Genomic DNA, 24,612 nt, shown 5'->3' on the forward strand with positions numbered 1-24,612 from the left:
TGGTTTGAGTCACAGGGAATAAAAGTGCATTGCACTTAAATTGCTCTCGTTGCCTGTTTTCTTACAAGTGACTTGGCGTGCAAAAGTCCTAAACAGCTTGGGATTTAGATGTGCCTTCAGCATCCACTTCCATGGGAAACAAAATCATCTGGTGTGCACCTGCCAGACGTACCTACACGATGATAAGAAAAAGCTGGGGCTGCAGTTATTTTTGGCTCTGCGGCCTTACTCATAATTTAGTGCCTCTGTGGTTTTCTGTAATAGTGGATAACTAATCCTCAGAGACCAGTACACAACAGTTTTTAAGCTGATGTATATGTATATATATGTACATACACACACATGCATATTAATAACAATTCTTGCTTTTAAAATATTTAAGTAGCTACTGGCTATTTTTATATTGGACCTAAAGGCCTGAGCCTGAAAAGCTCAGTTCTCTGATTTTAGATATCAAATTGCATTAAGGATGGGAGAGGAGGAAATCAGAGGCAACAATAACAACAAAAAAAGAAAATGAAAGATTTGCAAAATGTTACAGTAACAAATTAAAACTGTTTGGAAGCTGCCCTGGAGATTCAGTGCACACGTCTCTTTTCAAACTTCATAGCCACAGTCCTGAATAATATTTCACTACTTGGCACAGACGCCATCATTTACAATAGGACAACGAGCCCTTTCTTCCAAAGCCAATGAAAAGCTTGTTTTGGAAATAAATGGCCACGTGGGGTCACTGAACGAGGTGCACAGGCCTTTAGGAACGCCAGCTTTTAATGAGGGCAGGTGAGTCACCCCATTCTTATTCTCTCATTGTTCTTTATCCATCAAATACAGAATTATCTGGTGAATGGTGTGTAAAGAATTTAAATACACCCTTTTTTAACCTATTCTCCAACAGACTCATTTTCCGTTTCACGTATTACTAAACAGATTTTTTTCTAAGTTTCCTCAAACTAAACAGCAGATACGTGTGTTCATTATCACCAAATTCACTTACAAATCATCTTAGGCTTTGAAAATGGAATTTTCTGAAACAAGAGAGGAGACTTTTGTCCCCATTTTAACTGCTTAAGCTATGAGATTTTCCAAAGTAACATTCCTGGAACCAGTGCAAGCTTGAGGAAATAAACTATGGATCCTGCGGCAGCGTGTAAAGAATGACTACATGGAGAAAATGGATTCTGGTCTGTTCCTCTCCACTGGCTGCTGCTGTATTCAGGCCCCAGGAGAAAAGCGAGGTGCAGGGCACCCTGGATTGGGTTTCTTGGACCCTCAGTTCCTGACTCCTGGCCCTGGCTTCCACTTCCTTGGGGTTTTTCTTAGCTCTCCAGAGCCTCTGTAAGGCGCTTGGGAAAGTCAAACCTGAGGGGTTTTCCAGATACAACCTGAGATCTACCTAGAGCATCATTCTTTTGGTTTTAATAACCCCGACAGCAACCTGTCACAGCGAAAGGGTCTAATGGATTGCCTGCTCTGTGACTCAGAGCCTCAAATGAAAAGTGGATGAAGCATCCCTGTCATCTGGCCAAATCCCTGGGGGAGGACAGACCCACTTCAGCCCCTGCCTGACTCTCTCCTAAGACTGCATTGTTGTCCAATGACTAAACTAATGCAATGAAACTGGGTGGAAAAGGAAGCGAGAAAGAGGAGCTCGACAAAGGAACAAGAAAAGAGCAGAACATTTTTCAGACAGATTGCTTTAGGACAGAGTCTGCCTGGTCAATCTCAAACTGCCAACTGGGCCATTCTCTTGGGACAAATCACAGGATGAGTATGTCTAATACTTATCACAAATAGTCAGCTGGATGGAAAAGTAGAGGAAATAGGCAAAATGAGTGTGACCAACTTATAAAAAGTTAAAAAGAGAGCTATTTGTTTACTTTGGGGAAAATACTGTTCTGGTTGCATCTGTTATGTACCCCAGGAAAGCTATACTGTTTTAATCCAGTCTCATGTGAGCAGACCTATCGTGTGGGACCTTCTGATTAGGGTGTTTCCATGAGGATGTCACCCTGTCCATTAAGGTGGGTCTTAATCCGCTTGCTGGAGTCCTTTAAGGGAGAGACATTTTGGAGAGAGCTCAGAGCCAAGAGTGTTTAGAGAAGCAAAGAAAGAAAACCACCTAGAGAGAAGCAAGAAGGACCTAAGAGATGAGAGAGCCATTTCTGAAACCAGAAGCTGGGAGAGAAGAATGAGCAGACATCACCATGTGCCTTCCCATGTGACAGAGGAACCTGAGGTGCCAGTGGCCTTTCCTCCAAGAAGGGATCCTCTTGTTGGTGCTTTGATTTGGCCCTTTTCACAACCTCAGAATTGTAGCTTGTAACTTAATAAATTCCCCCTTTGTAAAAGCCAATCCATTTCTGGTATATTGCACTTCGGCAGCTTTAGCAAACTCAAAACCATGAGACTTAAAATGACAACTTATAAGCATTTTTCCCTTTTCTACAACAACACTTTTCTTTTTTTTTTTTTAACTGGCATAAGACTATATTTTAATTCTTATGTTTAATTCTTAACAACAGCAGAAGATCTAACAGCAGATTTATTCTCAATTTGTTCTAGGAAACATTTTTTAATGTCAGGTAATGGCTACAGATTTTATTTTATGCTTCTAATTATCTGCACTGTGGGCATCCTTATATAGAGATCAAAGGCTGAATCTAACATTATACTTGTCCATACTAATTTTCTTTAAGCAACCTAGTACAACAGCTGTTCCTGTCTCCAGAAGAACAGAAACTCAGAATATAAGATTAATGAGAGTATGGTTCTCAGTCTGTTACGTTTCTCTTTACTCTGAGCATCTGTTTTATTCCCATTAAGTTATCTTGGCTGTAATCGAGCATACATGGTTCTCAATAACACAGCATCTATTTCTAGTTTCCAAAAGAACCCTAGACATTATGTGGTGTTTACACTACAGCAGTGCAAAGACTCTCACCTGGTGATAAAAAGGAAGTAAACTGATAAAAGATCTCGGTGTCCTTCTTCTGACCACTGTACCCCACGATGCTGCCGACCTCGAGCGGGAAGGTCTTTAGGAGGGCCCCCGTGGCCAGATCATGAAGCTGCAGAACGTTCTTCACGTCATGGAGGTAGCATAAGACCAAAAAGTTGGACCTGACGCAAGCTACCCATTCTGAAAAGATAAGCAGAGGAGAGAAAATCGAATGCCATTTTGAAAGCTGGTGTAAAACACATTACTTATGTCGCTGTACAACAGTGTTGGAGCATCAGCCATGCATTGCGCTGTGCAGAAATGAAGCTCGCGAAGTGGTTTCATAATCGGTCTTCATCATCTCATCTAGCTTTCAGCATGTTCCCTTAATAAAGGATCGTCATGTCCAGAAGAAACACGACGTTCTCCACCTTGGGCCAGTGGCCAAGGTGGCCTAGATGGCATGTGTAGTATAAGTTCTCCGCTTCCCTATCTCATGCCCCACACTGCAGGAGATGTAAGAAGGAAAACAACCAAAACCAAATATGACGCATGTCTGTCAAGGCTGTCATTTGACAAAAATGCATTAAGTGTGGATGGGTATGTGCCAGAGACTCTACAGGTGCTGGTGAGACAAGGAGGAAGATGGCCTTACACCTGCCCTCGAGACACAATCACCTAAACACACAAATAGTAAAATGCAAACAAAGGACAGTAACTGGTTGGTTGGGGTGGTGGTGGTGCAGAATTGTGTCTTGAAAGAAGGAGTGGGGGATGGCAGAGGTGGGGGCTCCATTGGGACAGGACAGCTGGGGGTGGGGGTGGTGAGGTGGTGGGAGGGCAGCAACTCAGGGAGTGAAGGCCGAGAAGGGAGGGGAGGAGAAAGAAAGGGAGCATGCATGAATGAACAAACCAGCAGAGAAGGGAAGGGAGGCTGGGAGAATGGGGAAGAGAGCCAGCGAGAAATTCACTTTCAAGAAAAAACAGTTGTTCCGTTGGGGAGTTGGGGGGGGGGGGTGGTGGTCTTGGGGGAATGTGGTGCGGCCAGGCAGGAGACTTGTTCTGACTTGGCAGTAACCGAGGAGAGTCCGAACTGACGGGTGATGTGCGCGAAGAGGACGTGAATGAAGGATGCAGGCATCTGCAGTGAATGGGAGCTAAGGTGGGGAGACCCAATCAGCCACAAGGAACTCCGAGGGTCACCCGGAGCCTTTGTCTCCTTGGGTTGTTCAGAATATTGCAGCAACCTTTTCCTCATTTGCTGTTATAAAAGCCCCTTAATCAAGCAATATATTTCACCTGGTTTAAAGGTTTTTGGGTTTTCTTTGTTTGTTTGTTTCAGGGAGGGGAGCTACACACACGCCCTTCCAAGGCCCACCTCCCCAGGGCCGGTGCCCTAACCTTGGGCTCCTCACGGGAGCTGTGTGCCCAGTGCTGCATGTCATGGGGGCTGGCTTCACCGCGTAGAGAGAGACACGGAATGGGAAAAAAATGAAGTAAATTATTCCTGTCAAAGAATAATCCATCTGTGTTAACTATGAGTACGCCGAAGAACTATAAAACAGACAAAATGAATAGGAGAAGGACAAGGTGATTACGTAGACTGTCATTAATAAAAGCTCTGACTTTATAGTTGTATTTTATGAGTCATCCTTGGATTTTATTCTCAATATGGGATTCTGTGCTAATGATATGTGGCAAAGCCAAGTGTGCTTCTCTTTAAATTGATGAGTACTAGTGAATATTGAATGGTTCCCCTTTTTGTTCTGAAGGACCTTTCGGACAGAAGGTTAAAAAAAATACATCACTCCCCCCAAATCTTCAAGCATCTCTTTGAGTTTCATTAGATCTATGAGTGAGATAAGATGTGTAACCTTAAGGCATCATTAACACCACCTTCTTGACTTTAAAAGGCAGAAAATCCACTCTGCCTTGGGAAATATTTTACAATATGCCTGATGGTTCTATAGGAGAATCACGGTTCTGTCCTGACTTTTGCTTGAGAAACACCCAGGTTAACCTACATGAAGACTTCTGCTACCCAAGTCTCACTAGTCTAACCAACCTAGGAAGCACCAATAAATGCTGGGTATTACTGCCCCTAGGAGGGACATTTTTGTCTCTGTTTGGACAGAAGCCATCAAGCACAGTCACCTGAGTGATAGGAAGTAAGGAAATGGCCAAAAACCTGCTCCACAACTTGTGGACCCTTCCTCCAGATATAAATAAAGGTCAGAGAGTGAAGGGAAAGTTGTGAGCAGACAGGCAAAGGGATTCCCTTGGAAAGAGCTTCTGGCATGCTCGGGAGAGGATGACAGGACTGGTAGCTTCCAACCCCAGCCTGGGAGGGACATAGCACTGGTGTCCGATGCAACGCATCAGCAGAAGCTAACCTCCAACAAGTAAACTCTTCATTGGCCAAAAGGTTTAACCTTTGCTGCTGTGTTAAACTTTGTAGCAAAATTAATGAGTCCTATTCTAATTCAGTGTTTAGGCAATAAATAATTTATAAAGCAGCAGATCATTTTTGGAAGAATCACAGAGAAATGAATAAAAGGAAACTTAAAGGCACTCTGAAACACAACTGATATGAAAGTTAGGTTCTCAAGAGGTTAATGTAGCCAGCGCACACAGCAGCAATTACAGTGGGTTTTAATTAAATTGGACAATAGTGTGCTCTCTTTTCTAATAAGAAAACTGTAAATCTGTCCTGAGATCTACAAAAGGTATATGGCAAACAGCCAAAGGTATTCAAAAACTTAAAGCTAAGGGTTCCAAATCTAAACAGTTGTACAAAATAAATGTTAGTGATTATTATCAGACAACAACAGCACAAAGACAACTGATAAATATAAAAAAAAGTGTTATCTTGAAAGTCTGAAGTCAAACCTTCCCAATTTTTGAGAATACTCTGCATTTCTACATGCTATCGTACTAAGCTACAACAATCATGTGGTAAATACTCAGTTGCACTATTTGGACACTTCGCTCCTGATAAACAGAGGTTGAATGTTCTTTACCTTCTACAGGTGTTTAAACTGGTCCTCACAGACCGGAGATGTACCAACTTTTTGATGCTCTCACCAGAAACAAAAGCACGATTTTCAAGTAACACGTAACCTTACCTAGGACATCTTTCTCATGCTCCGGAACAAGCACTTTCCATTTGGACTCATCGGGATCCGTGAAGTCGATGTTGATCAGGCGATAGTTGGGGGAATGGCGATTTGTCTTGAATGTGAACACTGTCCCCTCGTTAGTCACGTAGTCATATTCTCCTTCAAAGTTGTCAATCAGCTTTACCCACTTCAGGATTCCTAGTAAGAGACCAAGAGTGCTCGTCACCTCCCCAAAGTTTAATTGGCACTGGTCTACGGGTAGGGAGAGGAAGGGAGGATCTTCTATCTATAGACCACAGAGCAGACACTGCATTAAGATCAGAGGCATGAGAAAGAACACAAGAGTAAGGGTAGCTGTGGGCGTATTTAAAGATTTTAAAGAACACTACAGAGCCCCAGAAAACCCTGGCAATGAGTAAAGGATCTCTTTCTCCTGGCCCAGAGCCCCATGGAGTCTGATAAAGCCTCTCACCCCTGACCGTGACTCACACTTGAGCATATCTCTCCACCACTACCTCCATGACGCCATTCCAGTTCGGTGGTTTCCATGGAGGCCATGGAAAGAAATGTCCCTTGGAGGGGGTAGAATCACCTCCAGTTGAGAAAGGTTTGACTTCAGACTTTCGAGTTCTCAACCGGAGGTGATTCTACCCCCTCCAAGGGACATTTAGTGATGTCTGGTGACATTTTTGGTTATCACAAATGAGGGTAATGCTAACATCCAGTGGGTAGAGGCCAGAGGTGCTGCTAAACATGCCACAATAAAGAATTATCTGGTCCCAAATGACGAGCATGAGAAACCCTGGTCTACAGTACCAGCTTCCGATCTGTGCTGCCCCACCCTTAATTTTCACAGTACAGTGTTGTGGTAGATTAGGTTAAAGGGCCACAACATAGACATATTTTTACGCTTAATCTGCGTTTCTGTGTGAACCCATCATAAAAAAGACCTCTTGAAGATATTACTTTTAGTTAAGGTATGGCTCAAATGAACGAGGTTGGGTTTTAACTCAGGTTATTGGAGGACTTACAAAAAGAAGAAACTGAAAGCCAGTTGTTGGAGTAGGCCACAAAGGAAAAAGCTGGAAACTGAAAGAGCCAACCCAAGGAGAGAGAAATCTCCATGAGACAGAAGACAGAAATGCAAGCCAAGGAGTGCGGTAGGACACCACCAGGATGTTACAGACTGTGTGGGGAGAAAGCATGGCCTTGGAGGTGCCTAGATTTGGGACTCCTAGCTTTCCAAACTGTGAGCTAAGAAATTCTGATTGTTAAGTCAACCCAGTGTGTGCCATCTGTCATGGCAACCTGGCAGACCAAGACGAGTGGCCACCACGATGATTTAATATCCCACACTGGGCCATGTAAGTGCCCTTCTTAGAGACCTTCAGTGGCTTTCCTGTTACACTTTGAATAAAATCCAAATTTCTTTCCATGGCCTCCATAGCATGGCATGTTCCAGTCTCTGCCCACTTAGCCAACTTCAGGTTGTTCCTCTTGCCTCACTACCTATTTTTGTGCAGCACTGGCCTTATTAGCTTCCTTAAAACTTGTTGCAGGGTCTCGACACAGGCTGTTTCCTCTTCCTAGCCCACTCTCAAATGGCTAGCCAACTTTTACTCAGCACCCAGTTCATTTCTTCATATCACTCCTCTCAAAACACAAGTGTATATTTATTTGTTTCTTTATCATTTGCCTATTGTACTATTTCATACATAGTATCTAAATCAAGTGACAATTACTGCAAAGGTATAAAATAAAATTTGTGTTGAATGAAAAAAGGAACACTTTCCAGTCATTTAGTCCTAAGAATTAGCTTGAACATGGCCATCACTTAAAAATTCTTAAATATGCTCCCTATTATCATTTAATGGCTCACAAATGCCAATTTTAAACATTATAAATAAAACAGAATAAAACTGGGAAGGCAATTTTTTTGCAATGTATCCAGCAGCAATGTTATGAGAACAGCTCAAAGTTTTATAAACAAGATCTATAATCTCTATATTACTTAAAGGCAATGCTAGGTCTTAGCTACTCTCTAAACATCTACTTCAATTTCATAGGGAAATTGCTTCACGAATTTGGGTAGTTCATTTATATTCCTTGACTTTTTTAAAGCAATTTTACACTCATTATATCTCATTCATCTTCATGGCATATCCTTATTTAATTTGTTGTTGAATTAAATTTGTTAGGGAAATAATGATCCCATGGTAGAAAAGAAAGTTTTGTGGTCAGACCTATTTGGACTAAAACCCCAGCTCCTTCACTATTTAGTTACGTGACTTTGGGCAAGCTCTTTCTAATACATTCTCTAATCCTCATTTTCTCATTTGTAACCTAGGAATAAACAAATGTGAAAGTTACTACAAAGTACCTACTAGTTAGTACCTTGCCAACAAAAAAACTTGAAAAAATGCTCTTTTAAAAGAAATGACTGGAATCAAAATGGATAAGATAAGCAGTTAAAAAAAAATCAATGGTTTTCCTATATGTCAGTAACAATCAATAAAACCTTCCCTCATAATAGAAGAAAATAATAAAATACTTCAGAATGCATTTAACATGAAATTGTGGAGTCTATATGAAGAAAGCTCTAAAACTTTTTTAAGGAACCTAAAAAAAACAAAACAAAACCTAAATAACTGGAAATACATACTATTTTGAGAAACCACACTATTTCAAAAATGCAAATAATCTATAAATTTAGCACAATTACAATCAAAATCTAAATGAGACCTTTTTGGAATTTGACAACATCATTCTAAAGTTCATCCAGAAAGAACAATCACATAAGGAAAGCCAAGATATGATTGATAAAAAGAATAAGAAAGAACTTCTTGCCCCATTATGTTCTCAACAAGGCTCCCTACCTCCTGAAGGTAAATCAGTAGCTAGACTTTTATGGTAATTACTTTCTTGGGTTTCTTTGTACTTTCTCTGCCTTGATAAGCATCCATAAACTTACAGTTTTCTTTTGCCTGATTTTTAAACTTCATCTAAATGAAATCATACAAAACATAGTCTTTTGCATCTGGTTTCACTTGATATGACATTTGTGAGATTTTTTATCCCATCTTTATTGTCACTGACTTCTAGCTAAACTCTGTTGTGCTCAAAGACCATGCTCTCCATGATTTTAGTCCTTTTACATTTTTTGAGAGAGGCTTTATGGTCTAATTTTTAAAAATTTCTCTTTCAATGTTCTGCATGTGACTGAAAGGAATGTGTATTCTGCAGCTTTTGCTGTGCTATACTAAAATATGTCTATGAGGTCTTTAGTTAGTCATTTTGTTCAAATCTTCTATATTTTTAGTGATTTTTTTTCTTTGGGTTACTTGTTCTATCATTAACAGAAAAGTATGTTAAACTTTTCTTCTATGACTTGGGGTTTGTCTATTTTTCTTTGCATTTCTGTTACTTCTTATTTCCTATATTTGAAAACTTACTATTAGGTATACTCAAATTTAGAATTATGATGTCTAAATGAAAGTGAGTTAAGGGTGGGCCATGGTGGCTCAGCAGGCAGAGTTCTCGCCTGTCATGCCGGAAAGCCAGGTTCATTTCCCAGTGCCTGCCCATGTTAAAAAAAAAAATGGTGATCAGACCTCCTATGATTATGAAGTTTTATCTCTAATAATGCATTTTGTTTTAAAGTCAACTTTGATATCAAGATAGTTATATCATATTTTCATGGTAATATCTTAGAACAGTTACTGTTCATTTCCTCATTAGCTCTGTGATGTCTTCAAGCAGATATTTTTGGTTATCTTCTGCTAAGGAGTTGGTCCTAATTAAGTAGTTTATTGTTTCTGGAAAGAATTTATTCTTCTCTCTGTCTCTTAACTTCTCAAATATTTTCCATCTCTTGGAGGGTGCAATTCTAGGTAATTTCCTGCATCTACATTGTATTTTACCAATTCTCTTTTCAGCTGTGTCTAATCTTCTTTAACCTAACAAGTGAATTTTTTAATGTTAACAATTATATATTTTTATTTTTATTAGTTCAACTTAGTCCTTCTCCAAATTCATTTGGTCATCCTTCACAGTATCTTATTTCTTACTTATGTTTTCAAGCTTTTAGTTTTTTAAAAGCAGGATCAAGGAAACCTTTAAAAAAAAGTATTAAACATACTTATTCTACATTAGGAGTCTGATAATTCTAATCTCTTATGTTACTGCTGGCTCTGTTCCTCATGCTGGTGAATTTCTTTACCTGCCTTATGATTTCTGACTTTCTTTGAAACTTTGTGGGATTCTTTGAGGCCTGAGTTAAGGATGGACTCTTTCAGAGGACCTGTATTTGTTTTTGTTTGCCTCCTAGGATACAACCAACCTGAGAGCACTTTAAATTAAAGCCTTGGCATGAGGATTTGAGAACTTCACAAGTATAATCAATATTTAAATGGCACTCATATATTCAGATTTTCTCATGTTCCAGAAGGAGAATTCAAACTCTGTCTCTCCCCAACCCTCACCAAGGCCAAGATAAATATAGGTAGATTTCCTTGCTAACCCCTTCGGTTTGCCCTCACTTTTGGTAGTTTTATTTCTCAATCACCCTTATACTGAGGGTATTTCTCACTTGTAGAACCTAAGGCATATATTCACGCCCCAGGGAACCATCAAAAGGAAGCTCAGACTCGAAGGTTCAACAAAAATGTTCAGGGACAATCCAGCTTACATTCTAGGATTCCTGCCTTCATTTTGTCTTTGGCCTCTGTTTCCCTTATTCTGTGCCAATTTGCAATGTATTTACAAATATGCTTTATAAAAGCTTTACAGAATTTCAGTTGCTTCAAGCGGGAGGGACTCCTTGAAACAGAAGTCCTTACAATTACATTTCATAAAAGGTTAGACTCTTCATCTAAGTATAATTAAATTTCCCCGCCAGTGACAAACTGCTAACCCCAAAAGCCTAGTTAACAGGTGATCCACTAAAAGGTAACTGCATCTTAGTTTATATCAAACAATACTTTGTTAGAAAAACAGCAACAACAACAGAAAGCCCATTTCTTAGAGCAATAAAAGTTAAAAATTAGCTGGCAATGCCAAATTTGCAGATAAGCAGAAATAAGGTAATTATTTGTTTATAATAAGAAGGATGAAACATAATTTCTGGACTATGACATCTGTAGACAGAAAATCGTGGTTTGGCAAAATGTCAGACTATTTGAATGTCCTCCTGGCAATAAAGGATTTCATGATGTGAACCCTTTCTCAGTGTAATCATCTTATGGTTTCTGTCTGAAAAGGTCCTGTATCTGATGGTATTTACCATGATCCAAAAAAGAAAGAAAGTCACTGTAGTATCCACCTAAGGCCAAACACAGTAGAAATTTCATGCAGTACTAAAGCATTAATCTTAGCCATAAATACATACTCTAAGTCATAAGTTCATTCAGGATAAGGAATGTGACTAAGGATTTGCACAAATCCAGCTGCAAAATTTGAAAACCAGTTCAAAGCACAGGCCCTCACAAGGCAGCCTGTTTAAAATAGGGAGCTAAATAGGCAGCAAACCTTTTTTGCTTTTCTAAAACTTACGCTCTTTTAATAGGTCAATAGGAAAGGCATTTCACTTATACGACAGAGCACCTTCATTTTTGCTCTTCACAGGTCAGAACGATGTTGATTCAAATGCAAAGCGGAGAAATTACTTTTAAAAAAAGAAATACCGCTGAATGCTTTACCCATTTTGGATTTTGCCCACCTTTTCTGAGATCCTTTTGTCTGTAAGGGGCATTATTCACTCTAAAGCCAACAGAATTCAATTCCACACTGACATTTAAATTACTTTTTAGAAAAACTTGCTTCTTGGTGGAGAATGATTTGTTTGTAGATTGAAGATTAGATTAAGTCATTTTATGCTCTTCCTAGAACCAAGCCATGGCTTTCTTTGAGAATCATTAATATTAACTATGTCTCATAGAAAATGTTTTGTAAGCTCTCTAATAATAGGAGTTAAAGTGCTTTTACATTTTGCAAAACACTAAGAGCTTTACGATGGTAAAGACTGCAAGGTGCACATCAAGCTCCAACACTGAAGGGTCAGACGGGGTTGCTTCCTTCGGCCTGAATGACTTTCTTCCTTCCCGTTCTGCTGGGATTGGGAGGTAAACCCATCTGGGTCCAAGTCTTTAAATGGCATGCAGAGAGCTAACCGACCTCACCCGCCTCAGTTCCCTAGGGATAGTAACAGTGCTCCTCAGAGGTTGTGGAGAAGACAATGAAATGATCTACATTCCTACTCAGAACCTGGTACCCAGCAAATGCTAAACAGACCATCCTTATTATTTCAAAGAATCCCAGGGTTCTTCATAACATGAAAAATAAACTCTACCGAGTAAGATTCAGTGAACTTTAAAAATAGCTCATTTTCATCCCTCATGGTACATGATCATTTTCCAGAATAAGCCTTTATGATCACTAATTTTAAAATTAGTATAAATACTAATTTTATCACTGCCACTTTTCATTTTAATTCAAAATTCATTTGGGGTGGTGAAGTGCACTGGCTGGGAATTGAACCCGGGTCTCCCACATGGCAGGGGTGAACTACCCTTGCAACCCCTTCTCAAAATTCACTTTTTGCTTCTTAGTTTCTACATTGTCTTTTAATATTACAATTCTTTCGGGTTTTTTCCCTTTGTATTCACACACTATTTTCTAATGACTCTTTCTCCTCTTGGCCTGACTTCTGATACTCTGATGACTTTGCTAAGTTTGGGGCAACTCAATTGTTGAAAGTTTCTCAAATGCTTCTCTCCCTTTTTCTACTCCACTCTCCAAAGATGCTCAGTCTTACTAGTCATGAAAAATGGAGTGTATACAGTCTCAGCAACCTAAAAACAAGAAATTGTGCCATTCACATTAGCCAGAGATGGCTGAATTAGCAATTTAAGTGTTCAACAAATACCGAGTTTCCTTTTATAGTTATGTGCTATCATGCAGTACAGATTAATTTCTCATGCAGGAGAAAGCCAATGTTTCTTAATGACATAAAAGCATTAAAATGAAGACATATTGAACACTGAAAACATCTTCAACCTAAAATGATTTAACTGTGAGCAAAAGAAGGAAAAAGTAGAAAGACATGTTAGTCCGGAAGAGGTACCGGGTGAGCTGAGATTCCTTTACAAAAATCAATACGTCAGCATAATACACCTAATATTTCCCCCAAGGCTGTGACAGGAACTGAGTCCCCTTCTGGCCCATTTTAAGGCTGCTTCCACTGAAGAAAGATGTTAAGTTACTAACAACTGGGACTCTAGATTTGTTCATCGTTCTTTTCACCCGATTAAAAGTGGCTTTAAGGGTTCTATTTTTAAAACCCTGACATAATTAAATTTATTCAAAATGAGCCAAGCGATTAGTTTCTCTTTTGCTACTGACTATCCCGTAAAAGAGGGAATCATGTGTCTACCTTCCACAAAAATGAAAGAAATAAAGAGAAAAAGGAATAAACCAGTGGAAAAAAAAGAAAGAAGAGAAGAAAGGGAAGGAGTTTAGAGCTGAAAATTTCCCAACTCCACAGATGTCATAATTCTGAGCCGGGGCTTGTGTGCCCTGTCCTAGCAGCTGGCTCACTCTCCTGGGCCACATGTCGGTAATGTCCATGCCTGCTGCCCAACAGGCTGGGAGCACAGCAAGGGGGGACAACAGCTGTCATCAACTCTGTCACCTAACCAGTGCCTGGCACAGCATGGGGCATGTGTCTGCTTCATAACTGAACATAAAATTGACACAATCTTACATTTTAAACTGAACCTTATTTATACTCATTTTTAACATAAAGATAACCAAAAAAACAAAATTTAAAGTTTACTTAGACCATACAAAAATGGGACATCTCCTCTGCTTTCTCAACAGAAATATTTAGAAACATATTACTAAACATGCATAAAAGTATGTTGAAGATCTTCATTTGCATTTCTGGGGGGATAAATTCAATTTTTCAGATAAATTTTTAAAAGTCCTTATGTTTGAGAGAAAAGAGCTGGCTCTGAAGCCTCATATTTAACTACATTGCAGGAAATACATGAATATTTAATCCAAATGTAGTCTCACTATACAAAGCAAATTTATATATCTTCAAAACAGAATTATTTACAGCAAAATCATGAAACAAAGTATATACACAATTCAAAAGAAATAGCAGTTTTGATTTAGAAAAGTTTAGAAAATGTAACTTTAAAAATTAAGGTGCAAACCCCTTTCTTGCAAGGGTCAGGATGTTAATTTCAACTAATGTGCAGGCATGAATCACATTTAAGAATGACAGGAGTCTGGACGCAGCTGCCTTTTCGATAGGAGAACTAATAAAATGTCATGCTGGCCTGGTGTCCTTAATGATAACCCCACTTTTCATTTTCACTTTTAAAGGATGAGAAAAAGAGAAGCAGACATCTTCTATTCATACACTAGAGGACAGAAGAAACACGGTCTGTAACTATTCATTAATCTGTGTTTTATAAAGGACGAAAATTTAATTTAGAAAAGTTACAGAGGCCAGGAGGGACAAGTTGTGCAAAGCCCCAAGTATGGCTTAACAAGCAGGGTTAACTGGGTACAAGCGGCTATGTGGGGAAATGAAGCTGCTCCAGACACAGCTGGTACCGGAAACCCTGTAGAAAACAAGACAGGAAAGGTCCCTGCCCTCAAGCAGCATATAAATCCTCACACGAAGTGTTTTTGCCTTTTGTATATAGAGAAAAAGGAATTGGAATAGAGGAGAGGCACAGAAGGGGCAACTGTAGAGAAAAGTATCAGCTTAAAGTACCAGGGAACGTCACCTCCGGGGCAGAAATTCCTCTTCTCCCAGGAAGAAGAGAGTGACTCCAAAGCGGGTTTCTCTAATAGCCCGTGGAGAAGAAGGTGTGATGTTCTTTAGGGAGGGCCTGCTTAGCTATTTTGAATGGCTGGAAAATTATACAAATTTCTAAGGTACAGATGATATGCCTTTTCTCCATGGTAGTGAATTGAGGTGATTTTAAAAGGTAAAGGAGGGCGAGGAAAAGGACGGAACACCACCTTTCCCTGCAGTTGGGTGAAGGGAGGATATAGTCCGCAGTTCGTAATAAGGTTCATATTATTTTTGAGTAAAAATAGTGCAGATGTAAATGGAGGAAATAAAGTTTTCCAAGGAGAGACAAAGGATAAAAGGAGAGAAATCACACTCAGGAAGCAGCAAGTAGGAGGATGGTCAGCAAATCAGAGAACAGACATTCATATGCAAATGACAGAAGAATCCAGTTTCCTGTTTTAACTCTCTCTCTCTCTCTTTTTTTAATCTTTTTTATTTTTCAGATGCAGCTTCATTCAGTGTTTTAACATAATTACATTACAATTAGGTATTATTGTGCTGTCCATTTTTGAGTTTTTGCATCTAGTCCTGTTGCACAGTCTGTATCCCTTCCGCTCCAATTACCCATTATCTTACCCTGATTCTAACTCCTGCTGGTCTCTGTTACCAATGACATATTCCAAGTTTATTCTCGAATGTCGGTTCACATCAGTGGGACCATACAGTATTTGTCCTTTAGTTTTTGGCTAGACTCACTCAGCATAATGTTCTCTAGGTCCATCCATGTTATTACATGCTTCATAAGTTTATTCTGTCTTAAAGCTGCATAGTATTCCATCATATGTATATACTACAGTTTTTTTAGCCACTCGTCTGTTGATGGACATTTTGGCTGTTTCCATCTCTTTGCAATTGTAAATAATGCTGCTATAAACACTGGTGTGCAAATGTCCGTTTGTCTCTTTGCCCTTAAGTCTTTTGAGTAGATACCTAGCAATGGTATTGCTGGGTCGTATGGCAATTCTATATTCAGTTTTTTGAGGAACCGCCAAACTGCCTTCCACAGCGGTTGCACCATTTGACATTCCCACCAACAGTGGATAAGTGTGCCTCTTTCTCCGCATCCTCTCCAGCACTTGTCATTTTCTGTTTTGTTGATAATGGTCATTCTGGTGGGTGTGAGATGATATCTCATTGTGGTTTTGATTTGCATTTCTCTAATGGCCAGGGACATTGAGCATCTCTTCATGTGCCTTTTGGCCATTTGTATTTCCTCTTCTGAGAGGTCTCTGTTCAAGTATTTTTCCCATTTTGTAATTGGGTTGGCTGTCTTTTTGTTGTTGAGTTGAACAATCTCTTTATAAATTCTGGATACTAGACCTTTATCTGATATGTCGTTTCCAAATACTGTCTCCCATTGTGTAGGCTGTCTTTCTACTTTCTTGATGAAGTTCTTTGATGCACAAAAGTGTTTAATTTTGAGGAGCTCCCATTTCTTTCTTTCTTTCTTCAGTGCTCTTGCTTTAGGTTTAAGGTCCATAAAACTGCCTCCAATTGTAAGTTTCATAAGATATCTTCCTACATTTTCCTCTAACTGCTTTATGGTCTTAGACCCAATGTTTAGATCTTTGATCCATTTTGAGTTAACTTTTGTATAGGGTGTGAGATATGGGTCCTCTTTCATTCTTTTGCATATGGATACCCAGTTCTCTAGGCACCGTTTATTGAAGAGACTGTTCTGTCCCAGGTGAGTTGGCTTGACTGCCTTATCAAAGATCAAATGTCCATAGATGAGAGGGTCTATATCTGAGCACTCTATTCGATTCCATTGGTCGATATATCTATCTTTATGCCAATACCATGCTGTTTTGACCACTGTGGCTTCATAATATGCCTTAAAGTCTGGCAGCGCAAGACCTCCAGCTTCGTTTTTTTTCCTCAAGATGTTTTTAGCAATTCGGGGCACCCTGCCCTTCCAGATAAATTTGCTTATTGGTTTTTCTATTTCTGAAAAATAAGTTGTTGGGATTTTGATTGGTATTGCATTGAATCTGTAAATCAATTTAGGTAGGATTGACATCTTAAGTATATTTAGTCTTCTAATCCATGAACACGGTATGCCCTTCCATCTATTTAGGTCTTCTGTGATTTCTTTTAACAGTTTTTTGTAGTTTTCTTTGTATAGGTTTTTTGTCTCTTTAGTTAAATTCATTCCTAGGTATTTCATTCTTTTAGTTGCAATTGTAAATGGGATTCGTTTCTTGATTTCTCTCTCAGCCTGTTCATTGCTAGTGTATAGAAATGCTACAGATTTTTGAATGTTGATCTTGTAACCTGCTACTTTGCTGTACTCATTTATTAGCTCTAGTAGTTTTGTTGTGAATTTTTCCGGGTTTTCGACGTATAATATCATATCGTCTGCAAACAGTGATAGTTTCACTTCTTCCTTTCCTATTTTGATGCCTTGTATTTCTTTTTCTTATCTAATTGCTCTGGCTAGAACCTCCAACACGATGTTGAATAATAGTGGTGATAGTGGACATCCTTGTCTTGTTCCTGATCTTAGGGGGAAAGTTTTCAATTTTTCCCCATTGAGGATGATATTAGCTGTGGGTTTTTCATATATTCCCTCTATCATTTTAAGGAAGTTCCCTTGTATTCCTATCCTTTGAAGTGTTTTCAACAGGAAAGGATGTTGAATCTTGTCAAATGCCTTCTCTGCATCAATTGAGATGATCATGTGATTTTTCTGCTTTGATTTGTTGATATGGTGTATTACATTAATTGATTTTCTTATGTTGAACCATCCTTGCATACCTGGGATGAATCCTACTTGGTCATGATGTATAATTCTTTTAACGTGTTGTTGGATTCGATTTGCTAGAATTTTGTTGAGGATTTTTGCATCTATACTCATTAGAGAGACTGGTCTGTAGTTTTCTTTTTTTGTAATATCTTTGCCTGGTTTTGGTATGAGGGTGATGTTGGCTTCATAGAATGAATTAGGTAGCTTTCCCTCCACTTCAATTTTTTTGAAGAGTTTGAGCAGGGTTGATACTAATTCTTTCTGGAATGTTTGGTAGAATTCACATGTGAAGCCGTCTGGTCCTGGACTTTTCTTTTTAGGAAGCTTTTGAATGACTGATTCAATTTCTTTACTTGTGATTGGTTTGTTGAGGTCATCTATTTCTTCTTGAATCAAAGTTGGTTGTTCATGTATTTCCAGGAACCCGTCCATTTCATCTAACTTGTTGTATTTATTAGCGTCAAGTTGTTCATAGTATCCTGTTATTACCTCCTTTATTTCTGTGAGGTCAGTGGTTATGTCTCCTCTTCCATTTCTGATCTTATTTATTTGCATCCTCCCTCTTCTTCTTTTTGTCAGTCTTGCTAAGGGCCCATCAATCTTTTTGATTTTCTCATAGAACCAACTTCTGGTCTTATTGATTTTCTCTACTGTTTTCATGTTTTCAATTTCATTTATTTCTGCTCTAATCTTTGTTATTTCTTTCCTTTTGCTTGCTTTGGGATTAGTTTGCTGTTCTTTCTCCAGTTCTTCCAAGTGGACAGTTAATTCCTGAATTTTTGCCTTTTCTTCTTTTCTGATATAGGCATTTAGGGCAATAAATTTCCCTCTTAGCACTGCCTTTGCTGCGTCCCATAGGTTTTGATATGTTGTGTTTTCGTTTTCATTCGCCTCGAGATATTTACTAATTTCTCTTGCAATTTCTTCCTTGACCCACTCGTTGTTTAAGAGTGTGTTGTTGAGCCTCCACGTATTTGTGAATTTTCTGGCACTCCGCCTATTATTGATTTCCAACTTCATTCCTTTATGATCCGAGAAAGTGTTGTCTATGATTTCAATCTTTTTAAATTTGTTAAGACTTGCTTTGTGACCCAGCATATGGTCTATCTTTGAGAATGATCCATGAGCACTTGAAAAAAAGGTGTATCCTGCTGTTGTGGGGTGTAATGTCCTATAAATGTCTGTTAAGTCTAGCTCATTTACAGTAATATTCAAATTCTCTATTTCTTTATTGATCCTCTGTCTAGATGTTCTGTCCATTGATGAGAGTGGTGAATTGAAGTCTCCAACTATTATGGTATATGTGTCTGTTTCCCTTTTCAGTGTTTGCAGTGTATTCCTCACGTATTTTGGGGCATTCTGGTTCAGTGCATAAATATTTATGATTGTTATGTCTTCTTGTTTAATTGTTCCTTTTATTAGTATATAGTGTCCTTCTTTGTCTCTTTTAACTGTTTTACATTTGAAGTCTAATTTGTTGGATATTAGTATAGCTACTCCTGCTCTTTTCTGGTTGTTATTTGCATGAAATATCTTTTCCCAGCCTTTCACTTTCAACCTATGTTTATCTTTGGGTCTAAGATGTGTTTCCTGTATACAGCATATAGAAGGATCCTGTTTTTTAATCCATTCTGCCAGTCTATGCCTTTTGATTGGGGAATTCAGTCCATTAACATTTAGTGTTATTACTGTTTGGATAATATTTTCCTCTACCATTTTGTCTTTTGTATTATATATATCATATCTGATTTTCCTTCTTTCTACACTCTTCTCCATACCTCTCTCTTCTGTCTTTTCGTATCTGACTCTAGTGCTCTAGTATTTCTTGCAGAGCTGGTCTCTTGGTCACAAATTCTCTCAGTGACTTTTTGTCTGAAAATGTTTTAATTTCTCCCTCATTTTTGAAGGACAATTTTGCTGGATATAGAAGTCTTGGTTGGCAGTTTTTCTCTTTTAGTAATTTAAATATATCATCCCACTGTCTCCTAGCTTCCATGGTTTCTGCTGAGAAATCTACACATAGTCTTATTGGGTTTCCCTTGTATGTGATGGATTGTTTTTCTCTTGCTGCTTTCAAGATCCTCTCTTTCTCTTTGACCTCTGACATTCTAACTAGTAAGTGTCTTGGAGAACGCCTATTTGGGTCTATTCTCTTTGGGGTGCGCTGCGCTTCTTGGATCTGTAATTTTAGGTCTTTCATAAGAGTTGGGAAATTTTCAGTGATAATTTCTTCCATTAGTTTTTCTCCTCCTTTTCCCTTCTCTTCTTCTGGGACACCCACAACACGTATATTTGTGCGCTTCATATTGTCCTTCAGTTCCCTGATCCCCTGTTCAAATTTTTCCGTTCTTTTCCCTATAGTTTCTGTTTCTTTTTGGAATTCAGATGTTCCATCCTCCAATTCACTAATTCTAGCTTCTGTCTCTTTAAATCTACCATTGTAGGTGTCCATTCTTTTTTCCATCTTTTCTACTTTGTCCTTCACTCCCATAAGTTCCATGATTTGTTTTTTTCAGTTTTTCTATTTCTTCTTTTTGTTCAGCCCATGTCTTCTTCATGTCCTCCCTCAATTTATTGGTTTGGTTTTTGAAGAGGTTTTCCATTTCTGTTCGTATATTCAGCATTAGTTGTCTCAGCTCCTGTATCTCATTTGAACTATTGGTTTGTTCCTTTGACTGGGCCATATCTTCAATTTTCTGAGCGTGATCCGTTATCTTCTGCTGGCGTCTGGGCATTTAATCAGATTTCCCTGGGTGTGGGACCCAGCAGGTTGAAAGATTTTTCTGTGAAATCTCTGGGCTCTGTTTTTCTTATCCTGCCCAGTAGGTGGCGCTCGTCTGTCTGCAGGTCCCACCAGTAAAAGATACTATGGCTCCTTTAACTGTGGAAAACTCTTGCTGTGGGGGGGGGGTCGCCAGCCGAAGTGGCTTGGGGGAGTGCCAATCCGAATCTCCCAGCCGGCCCGGGAATCCACGCATGGGGAGGGTCGCTGGCCTCTGCGGCTTGGGGGAGCGCCTGTCCTAATTTCCTAGCCGACCCGGGGCACCAAGTTCCCAGCTAGACTGGAAGCCACGTGTTTGGAACGGATCCCGGTCGCTGGTCTCCGCGGCTTGGGGGATCTCCGATCCAATTCTTCCAGCTGGTCCGGGGGGCCGTGCATGGGGGGGGGGTGCCAGCCACTGCGGCTTGAGGGAATCGCCTGTCCAATTCTCCCAGCCGGCCCGGGAAGGAGGGAGGGAGGGACTCCAGCCGCCTGCCGCCCCGGCCCGGGGAAGCTCGCGCCCCTCGGTGATCTCACCGCAGCGGGTCTCCCAGCCAGTCAGCCATTTCAGAATTGGGTACGCTGTCTTCTTGGTCTCTGTCATGGCTCCGGGAGCTGTTTTGTACCATTTCCACTTCCCTAGTAGCTGTTCTGGAGGAGGAACTAAGACCCGCGTGTCTTACTAAGCCGCCATCTTCTCCGGAAGTCTCTCTCTTTTTTTTTAACATGGGCAGGCACTGGGAATCCAACGGGGGTCTCCGGCATGGCAGGTGAGAACTTCGCCACTGGGCCACCACTGCCCACCCTTTTAACTCTCAAGACTCCAAGATTTTTTCCATCATGTATTTCTTTAGTTTTGTTTTTCCTATGCACTTTCTTTTTCTATGATCTTATACTGCCATTGTGTTTAAGATCACAGAAAAAGAGAACATGCCAGTGTTTAAGTACTGGTTTTGTGCTTCTCATTTCAAAACACACATGGGCATGTTTTCTTGAGAGACAAAGATGACAGAAATGCTAGAAAAGAAGCCTCCTGGGAGAAATTATTTATTTCTCAAGAAAGGTAATATACTGGTACTTACATAAATAAAGACTTCATTTATATGAAAAATGCTAATAATTCTCTTTACTTCCAGAGGAAAAAGAGATTAAAATTGTAGCAGAAAGACATTAGGTCATCAAAAGGGGTTTATATTTCAATAATAAAAATGAGGTTTCACAATACTGGATTTAATTTTCCAGTGGCCAGCTATTCAGGTCTAACTCATATAACATTTACATTAACTAGTTCATTTAACATTTAATTATTCTTCCCATTAGTTTAAAAAGAATAAACATAAGACAGAGGGGCAAGGAAAACATCCTGAGAGGGAGTCAATGTCACCATTGGACATATAAGCCCTGAATTTCCATTATCAACCTGCGGAATTAACATTTTCTCTGTCTACCACTTGAGGCACATGTTTATATTTCCACAAGGACTCTTTTTCTGATTATGAATCTGATTTTTCAGAAAACAAACCAATACCAAAATATATGTTTACAGCTGTTTTGACTCTGAAGATAAATATTTAGGATGCCCTCAATTTGCTTTTCTATGCTACCAAAGTGTGGTGATTCAAAATATTCCCCTTTCAGTCCAGAAACAAAGGAAAAAAGAAAAAAGCAATAAATACTTTTCAAAACCCACTCTATATTAGGCACTCTGCTAAGTTCCTTCCCACATATTTTCATTATGCCTCACAATTAGCGGTGAAGCAGGTATTACTGTCCCATTTCGCAGATATGGAAATATTAACAGAAATTAGAGAAAATAGTTTCCCCACAGTTACAAGTTACAGTGGTGGAGCTGAGACTATAATTCAAATCTGTTCGAAAGTCTTGCAGTTATTTTCTCACTATAACCAACTGTAATTAATAGGAACTATTCTAAAAATTTTAAAGATCACTATCTCAATTTGCTATTTCTCTCTCTGGGAGGCTAAATACACTTAATGTCTTCTACAGTTAAACTCACACACACTACTCCTTTCATCAAGCAGCCGTATCATATTATTGGCTCACAAACCTCGGATCAACTAAAGAAAAACAAGCTCTTCCTAACCTTGTCCCGTGTACCTGACTTTTGAGCGTAAGGTCCTAATGGATATTGGAAACTAATATCCATCTATCTTTTTAGTATCAGTTGGTCACCCCAACAGTCAAGAGCTTACAGAATCCTGGGATTGCCGCTCAAAAGAAGAGCTACTCTTGAGGTTTTTGTTATCCACAGAGTTAATGGTGACAGAGAAGCAATGATTTGAAAAGGGAGACAGGCCCAGCACCCCAGCCAGGAGGGCAGGAGGCTGCTCTCTCAGGTGGATCCTAATCCCACAGGACCCTGGGTATGCAGCCTCACATCTTTCTATCCTGCCACTGTCCTCTCTTGACACTGTGACATGACATACATTTCCTAATGCTTGAACGAATTCCAAACACTGACCAGTCTGGTAAATGTATGAAAAAAATGACATTAGGCTAGTGGAGTTAAGACTTGTTTGCTCTATTTCTGCGGGCTTATTGTGATGCTCTTTTGAATATATCAATAGGCTCCAGTTTATTATTATTCAATCATATACTCATCTAGGTTTTGCAGTGGAGGCATTTTGTAAATACAATTAGGCCTTAATCGGATGACTTCAAATAAAGATGATTATGCTCCCTGAGGTGGGTGGGCCTGCGTCAGTCCGTGAAAAGGCCTTAGGGCGGTGTGTCCCTCCTATGAGCACTCCCACATTAACCTCTCCAACGGGTACTCTCCTTTTAATAAATTTTAAACCAACCAGCCAACAAGCAAAAAGACATTAGGGGAGAGTTGAGGCTTGGCTGAAGAAGAAATTCCCCCTGTGAACAGCAGCTTCTGCTCATACCCAAGAGTTCAGCCTGCACTTCCAAGGGGCCTGCCCGATGGTTAGGGACTTGCCCAGCCAGTACTCACAATCACGAAGTCAATCCCTTGCAATAAATCTCTTAATATATACCTCCTACTGGTTCTCTGGTTAAAATCTTGACAGATACACTCACAAACCATCAGCTTAATACTTCTGTCTAATGCAAAATACCCAGGAGTAACTTTAATAAGAAACCTTTGGGACCTGTATGACTCCGAGAGATAGAGACCCAAATAAATGCATAGGTTCCCATGCAGTCCTGGTCAAACGTACACGTGGATGTTTTTACAGATTATGAAAAAATCTGGAAAATTTTTTTCATCTGGAAAATCAATATTGAAAAGAAGAGAAAACTTTGGAAAATGATGATTAACATTTACTGAGTGCTTACTCAATGCTGAGCTCTTCGCTTGAGCTGTTCAGCCACGCCCCTCGGAAGTACTAGGGTTTGACAAAGGAGGGATGTGAAGACAAGAATCAAGTAATTGAAGGAAAGATCAAATTGGAAGGCAGGCCAGGACCTGGCTTATTTTAAAATACAGTCTTACATTCTGAACTTATCAAGCAAATTAGGGTTTTTAGAAAACTTCTTTTCTTTCTTATATTCATTCATGGATGCACTGTTTAGAATTTGGTTTTTTGAGGCTCTATGCACTTGTCTTCCTTTTGGGGTCCCCACCTCTGAGAATCATAACCTCTTCTCCTTGCTCACTAACACTGAAATGATAAATTGAGGGGAAAAAGGAAAAATGAGGACCAAGAGGTTAAGGAGAAAGAAAAGTTTCCCTGTGCACTGCTGTACTTGTGCATCTTATTCAAAGCATGAGTATCTATTATTAAAGTGGACACAGCAGTAGCAGTTCAGTATATAAAATGTGACTGAAATTTTCTTTTCCATCTTGGGTATATTAAGCAAAAAAAACCCAAAACAGAACAAAACAAAAACAGAGTTAAATTTGCATCTTTCAATAATAACAGAAACTTACCTAATAACGAAATACACAATGACACGAACAGAAAAAAGAAAATAGCAGTTTCTGTAGGACAGCCACTCTAACTGGAATTTAAAAAAAACTGGAGAATGGTAAAGTCCTTCCTATCATCTTAGAAACACAAAGGGCCATGTGTTTATGCTCGTAGCACCATGACAACTGCTGTCATCGTTGACTTCAGATGCAAATTTAAGAGGTCTGCTCAGTTCTATGCAGATCTAGACTGGCAACTCAAGGGAACTGGTGGCAGTCAG

General features: G+C 39.4%; 1 protein-coding gene across 5 annotated transcripts in view; it reads right to left on the reverse strand.

Annotated features, from left to right (window-relative positions):
• PREP (prolyl endopeptidase) overlaps positions 1-24,612 on the reverse strand; it is a 166,554-nt gene that overhangs the window by 51,985 nt on the left and 89,957 nt on the right. For all 5 annotated transcript variants that reach the window (XM_077162524.1, XM_077162523.1, XM_077162522.1 and 2 more), the window contains 2 exons: positions 6,067-6,258; positions 2,945-3,142 (listed from right to left, as the gene is read on the reverse strand). In XM_077162524.1, the coding sequence (XP_077018639.1) occupies positions 2,945-3,142; positions 6,067-6,258 (390 nt within the window). The remainder of the gene's footprint in view (positions 1-2,944; positions 3,143-6,066; positions 6,259-24,612) is intronic.

Source organism: Tamandua tetradactyla, chromosome 5, assembly GCF_023851605.1.
Source record: "Tamandua tetradactyla isolate mTamTet1 chromosome 5, mTamTet1.pri, whole genome shotgun sequence".
In the NCBI taxonomy this organism is placed as follows: domain Eukaryota; kingdom Metazoa; phylum Chordata; class Mammalia; order Pilosa; family Myrmecophagidae; genus Tamandua; species Tamandua tetradactyla.